Raw genomic sequence first — 7188 nt, forward strand, 5'->3', positions numbered from 1 at the left:
GATGATGTGTTGATATTTTCTAAAACCATTAAGATCAACACTTTAAACATCTACATACATTCATTAATGTAATCAAAAGAAATCAGCTAGTTGTGTCCATACCCAAAATCAAATAATATCAAACTCAGATCCGTTTTCTTGAATTTTAAACTTATTTGAGCCTTATTAACCCATCCAATGGTCTTTGTCTCAAACTTTGGGGATGACGTATCCTAGAAAAGCCAACTTCAAAAAAAAAATTAGGTTCTCTCAATTACGTGTCTNTCTTGATGAGTGTCTTCAAAATAATACAAAGTCTTGATTTGTAAGGGATATCTCTACAAATCATTACTCAAATAAACTTTCTGCTTAAGTCTTATTGACCCAAGGGCAGATCTCATAATGAAACGTGACGCATCAAATATCGGATATGGAGGTATCTAAAATTGTCAAAGAGGACAGAGAATCAATTATCATATTTCATTCAAAAGCCTCGAATAATACCATACAAATTACAAAATTGTAAAAAAAAAATATATATATTATTTCCATTGTACACGGTGTACAAAAATTTTAAAGAAAATTTAATTAACAAAACTATTAAAATCTATTGGAGAGTCAAATTTAGTTTTAGAAAAAAAAGGGAATAATCTTGTTTCAAACAAAAAATAATTTTGGTAGATAGAAGTAAATTTTGTTGTGGTTTGATTTTAAAATTCTACCTATAAAAGAAGTTGAAAACACTTTAGAGATTACCTCTGGGAGAGTTTCTAACAAAGTCTCTCTTCTCTCCTCTGTCTTCTCAAACTCAAACTGATACTAATCCAACCAATCATTTGCATTGACTCAAAATTCAATTACCTATAAAAGAAGTTGAAAACACCGTGTGAAAGTCTGTAAGCAAACTACGACCTTTAGCTTTGCAAAATCCAGCGTTGTTGGCGCTTATCAAAATCACTGTCAAAATAAAGTTTAACAAGTGGTTCTATGGTGTAGTGGTTAGCACTTTCGACTTTGAATCTAACGACCTGTGTTTAATTTCCGATAGGTAATCCACCAATTTATACAAAATTGGTCCACAGCCGATTCGGTAGGGTCACTTTTGGACCGATAATCTGTAGAAGAGGTCACTAAGGTTGAGATCATACAAAATGGATTCATGGCTCAGTGGTAGAGAATTTGACCGGTCATCGTTTGAACTTGGTTGGGCCCTTTTATTTTGGACAGACACTTTTTACACTTTTGGACTGACACTATGTAGAAGGGGTCACTAAAGTTAGAATCATATAAAATGGGTTCATAGATCAATGGTAGAGCATTCGACTGTAAATCAAGAGGTCATTAGTTCAAATTTGGTTGGGGCTCCCTTTTATTTTGGAGAGACAATTTGTTCGATTTACTCCCGACCACCGAGTGTCTAACAGGAAAAGAAATAAGAATAATTACCGGTTCCATGTACATTAAGAAAAGAGTGTGGTATCCAAGCACCCACTATGAACATGGTTAAAAACCTACTATGAACACAATTAGTCAACTTACGTACACTCATTCCATGTTTTCCATTTAAACTCTATTTTGAATATAATGTAAATATATATGTTCATTATATTTTAATTCTTTTTTTATTTCGAGTTTCGTACACTCATTCCATGTTTTCTATTTAAACTCTATTTTGAATATAATGTAAATATATATGTTTATTATATTTTAATTCTTTTTTTATTTCGAGAAAACTTTTTACTTTGTTTTCAACCTCTTTTAACTTGCAATCCGTGCTTGGACAACCCACCAAAAATGGGTCATGACTCCCTTTTTGTTTTCACTTACTCCTCCTAAATCTATAAAATGTCTCCTATTTTTATTCATTTTTCTTTTCTTAAATATCAAAATCTTAAATAAAAAGGAAGAGCTCTCTAAAATATTCTTCTTTGCCACTCATTTCACATAATTTAACATTTTAAAAATCGGTCAATCAAAAAATCCTACATTGATATATTCGTAATTTTATATAGTCTTCTTAAGTTTGCCGGTGACATTCTTGTCGAGCTTGATAATGTGAGTTTGTAACACATCTGTTAGGGTTCTTGGAATGATTCTCTAGATTATCCCTTCCATGTTAGGAGTTGTGTCACTGGTCTTGGGTGAAGGAACCGTTGGTTTACCGCCCTTAAGAGTTAAGGAAGCATCTTGAGGCTAGTTTCACATAATATCATTAAAATTATCAAACTCTTTGAGCTTGATAATGGATCTGTTTATTGCTCCAGATCCATGACTTGCCTCTATTTCTCACTCTTAAATGCTTCTTTGAAGTTTACAAAGTTTGCAGGTTCAGTAGGGGTAAACATGGCTGAGCTTCATCATCTTTTTTATAGAAAAACTTCTCCTATTGCATAGTCTCTCATCCAGACTGCTTCATCAACATCTTAACAAAAATCTTCTCCTATTGCATAGTCTCTCATCCAGACTGGTGGTCTTTTATTCATCGTCTTATTCGAGCTAGGAGAGCTTGCTTCAGCCAAAGAGCCAGATGAAATATTTTGCTTTGCAGTATTTTCATCTGACNTATTTTCATCTGCCGTTTCTATATCATAGAGTTTGTAAGCTTTTGACTCTTCACTAACTCCCAGCAAAACATAACTCAAACTCTTATCATCTAGCTTAGTTCTCTGAGCTGCTTCCTCTTTTTGTCTCTAAATCAACTCGAGCTCACAATATTGTCCTTCTTCCTTCCGCTGCAGCTCCAGAACTAATCGTCGTTGTGCTTTTTCTACCCTTCTTCTATTCTCTTCCAGCATTTTATCTAGCTCTTCTCTCTCTTTTCGTGCTTGTTCTTCTTTTTGTCTTGTAGCAGTAAGAGCGGCTTCTTTCTCTTTCTCAAGCTGCACATCAACATCATCAAACAACTTCGTGCGACCTTCCTCTATTCGCCTCTGTATTTCTAATTTAGTCTCTTTAGAGTTTAGCCTTTCTTCAACATTCTTCTGAATTAGTTCTTCCATCCTCCTAGTTGCATCTTCTTCTAACTTCTTCAACTCTGTTTCACGCCTTTTCTTCTCTTCTTCCTCTTTCTTAAGCTTCTCTATGGAATGATTCCGATCAGTGGATGCACGACTAGGACTGGAACTGGACGATTTGGGGAAAGGAGATAACGAGGAAGACCTACTTCTGCGTTGGCGGCTGAGGGAACTTGAACGGCTGCTTCTCCTGGAATTGGTAGTGGAATGATAGGGGGAAGAACTTGGGTCCCTTATGCTTCTCTGACTATGGCGATAGGAATTGGAGCGGTGAGTGTACGACAGAGACCTTGAACCACTTTTCCCCATAAGTTTCAATTGAGTTTGAACGGCTGCTACAGGCTGAGATATAGCATGCAATACGAACATTCGATTCAAAGACATCTTTGTCTCCATGATTAAGCCTCTCTCAGGATGAAACACCTTGCATGTTCCATTTTGAAACAAAAAGGTAACCCCTTTGCTTGCAATTTACCAATACTCAACAAATTGTTCCTCAGGTCTGGCACATAGAACACTCCTGTGATTATCATTATGATTCCATTCACTTCCAGCAGTACATTACCCTTTCCAGTTACAACCATGCTTGAGTTGTTGCCCAGCTTCACTGAATCTCTGAAACTTCCATCAAAATCTGAAAAATATTCCTTCTTCCCACACTTATGATTGCTACATCCCGAGTCAAGGAACCACATATCTTCTCTATTGGCCTTATTCATATTCACGTAAGCCTCAGCGACATCTCTTCTTGACTCTCTGCATAGTTTGTCTCCTTCTCCTTGCTTTGACATTCCCATTGAAAATGTCCTAGCTTGTGATAGTTATAGCACTCCACTATGGCCTTGTTGAAGGTTTGTCTGCCTCGTCCCCTTCCTCTGCCTCTAAAGCTTCCCCGACCTTGACTCCTTCCTCTAGGAGACTGCACAAGTGGACTCTCCATCGACATACTTTTATTATGACACACGTAGAAGATTGCTGCTTCTAGTTTTAACTAGTTTAGGGCATGGCTCTGATACCAAAATGTTAGGAACAGAAAAAGAAAACTGGAAAGCTCTGATACCAAAATGTTAGTAACAGACAAAGAAAACTGGAAAGATGAGAAGAATTGGGAGAAATCTCTCATCCAATTGAAGAATGACTAAATCAAATCTAATTCAAATAACTAGATCAAATCTAATCCAAATAACTCAATCAAATCTAATCCTAACAGTTACCATATCTATTTAGTATCATATTTTTGTCTCGTATCTATATCTCATTTTTAATTTTGTGACTATGAGATATTTTGCTTTTATAAATAGATATCTTCACGAAAATCAGTTTAATTTATGTTGAGATGGAGAATAAAAATTGACACTTAAGGACTTTGATTCCTCTTAGTGTGAAGCTTGCATCTTGCAATTACTTGGGTATAGAATGTGTATCCGTTAAAATTCACTCAAGAGAAAATAATCAAATAACTAATTTGAGAGAGGATAACTTTTTTTTTTTTAACCTTTGAGAAATAAGAAAGAATAAAAATTAAAACATGGCATGAATGACATCCTCTTGAATCTTTGTTTTGTTCTTCTAAATGTATATAAAAAGAAAAAAAAAATCTTATATATTTTTAGATATAATTTAAGATTACCTATTTAATAAAACTCCATCCAAACTTCTACTCATAAATTTAATTATTATTTGTATACAATTGTTAATATGTAAGAAAATACACGTACAAAATGTTTATACTATTGGTAATACATTAGTCTTGGTTGTTTGACTAAAACAATGCAACCATTGTCCAAACTAAAGAATTTGATTCGAAGCTATCTCCTAATAGAGGGAGGCTCAATTAGACTTTGTTGTAAGATTCGACCATATCAATTTGAATAGCGTTCTCCAACTATAAATATTGAACTCCAAAGTATTCACGAGCAAAGTAAGTTTGTTGAAACTATCTATAAAAGTGTTCCAAAGTGAGTCGTGGAGAAAATTTGCCTTAAAATCTAGTTCCAATTAAGGATGTCAATGATGCAGAAGTGCAAGCTGTTGGAAGGTTTGCGGTGGAAAATTTTAGAGGTGGTAGATATAATTTAATTTATAAGCGTGTGGTGAATGGTCTTTTCAGTCCCACATAGGCTTTGACCCCAAATTTTATATTATTGTGATAGAAGCTATAAATGACAATAATATTCATTGGTCAATATTGCAATTGTGAAGAACTTCCGTCATATGCATTACCGCCATCCTATAAGCCCTTTTCTTTTGAGGAATTCATCAATTCCCTCTCTATATGTGCTTGTGGGACATTACTCTCTTTTATCTATAAAAATGGCATAACCATAATGATATAATAATTCTTATATAAGTATCTTTTTCTCTCGTACCCACCTTAGTAATCGTTTCCTTTGTTGATGCATGGTATCGATCCCAATACTTCTCAGATTTGATGCAAACGCTCTACCATCTAAGCTATATCCTCAAGATTCTTATGTCACAAAATCCTAAACATCTCGTCATCAATAATAGTGAAAATAAAAAAATAACGCTATTCATTATGTCATAAATAAGGAAAAATTGAATAGAAATAAAATAGTAATAACAAATAGTTTCTTTTGGAGATATGGGGTATCGATCCGATCCCCGTACCTCTCGCATGCTAAGCAAGCAATCTACCATCTAAACTACATCCCCACAATACTTATATTAGAAAACCCTCAATGTCCCATCATCAATTCTAGTGAAAATGAAAAAATATCTCCGCTAATTATGTCATAAATAAGGAAAGGTTGAATAAAAGTAAAATATTAATAACAAATAGTTTCTTTTGGAGATGGGGATATCCCTTTGCCTCTCTCATGCTAAATGAGCTCTACCATCTAAGCTACATCCCCACAATTCTTGCATCATAAAACCCTAAATTTCCCATCATAAGCTACATCCCCACAATTCTTGCATCATAAAACCCTAAATTTCCCATCATAAGCTACATCCCCACAATTCTTGCATCATAAAACCCTAAATTTCCCATCATAAGCTACATCCCCACAATTCTTGCATCATAAAACCCTCAAATTCTCAATAATAGTGAAAATGAAGAAAATCTAGAGATGCAGGGTATCGACCCCCATACCTCTCACATGCAAAGCGAGTGGTCTACCATCTAAGCTATATCCCCACAATTCTTATGTCAGAAAGTCCTAAACATCTCGTCATCAGTAATAGTGAAAATGAAAAACTATCCCGCCTCATTATGTCCGGTATTGATCCCCGTACTTTTCACATGGGAAATGAACGCTCTACCATTTGAACTACATCCCTAGGATTCTTACATCAGAAAATCCTAAACGTTCCTTCATGAATATTTGTGAAAATAAAAAAGTATCACTGCATATTATGTCATAAATAAGGAAATATTGAATAGAAATAAAATATTAATAATAAATAGTTTCTTTTGGAGATGCAAGGTATCGATCCTCGTACCTCTCATATGCTAAGTCGTACCTCTCGCATGCTAAGCGAAGCTACATCCCCACAATTGTTGCATCACAAAACCCTAAATTTTCCATCATCAATAATAGTGAAAATGAAGAAATATCACTACTCAACCTGTCACGAATAAGGAAAAATTGAAAAGAAAATAATTTTCAATAATATATTTATCAATAGATAGTTTTATTTTGGAGATGCGTGGTATCTATCACCGTAACTCTCGCATGCAAAGCAAGCGGTCTACCATTTGAGCTACATCCCCACGATTCTTATGTCACAAAATCCTAAACGTCTCGTCATCAACAATAGTGACATGAAAAACTATCCATGCTCATTATGTCGTAAATAAGAAAAAATTGAAAAGAAATAATATATTTAGTGATCGATTCATTTGGAGATGCAAGGTATCAACCCCGTACTTTCCACATCAGAAGTGAGCGCTCTACTATCTGAACTACATCCCCACTATTCTTACATCAGAAAACCCTAAACCTCCCGTCATCAATAATTGTAAAAATGAAAAAATATCTACGCTCATTATTTCATAAATAAGGAAAGATGGAATAATATATTTAGTGATAATGAAAAAATATCTCTGCTCATTATTTCATAACTTTAGTGATCGATTCATTTGGAGATGCAAGGTATCGATCTCCGTACTTTCCACATCGGAAGCGAGCGCTCTACCATCTGAGCTACATCCCCACGATTCTTACATTAA

General features: G+C 34.7%; 1 protein-coding gene across 1 annotated transcript; it reads right to left on the minus strand.

Annotated features, from left to right (window-relative positions):
- Window positions 1-2669: 2669 nt before the first annotated feature.
- Window positions 2670-3787, minus strand: LOC111784227 (uncharacterized protein At1g10890-like). The gene has a single exon (XM_023665017.1). It carries the CDS (start codon window positions 3387-3389, stop codon window positions 2670-2672), a length of 720 nt encoding a protein of 239 aa, XP_023520785.1. The 5' UTR covers window positions 3390-3787.
- Between the last annotated feature and the right edge of the window lie 3401 nt (window positions 3788-7188).

The sequence above is a fragment of the Cucurbita pepo genome, unplaced genomic scaffold (assembly GCF_002806865.2).
Source record: "Cucurbita pepo subsp. pepo cultivar mu-cu-16 unplaced genomic scaffold, ASM280686v2 Cp4.1_scaffold000174, whole genome shotgun sequence".
Classification (NCBI taxonomy): Eukaryota; Viridiplantae; Streptophyta; class Magnoliopsida; order Cucurbitales; family Cucurbitaceae; genus Cucurbita; species Cucurbita pepo.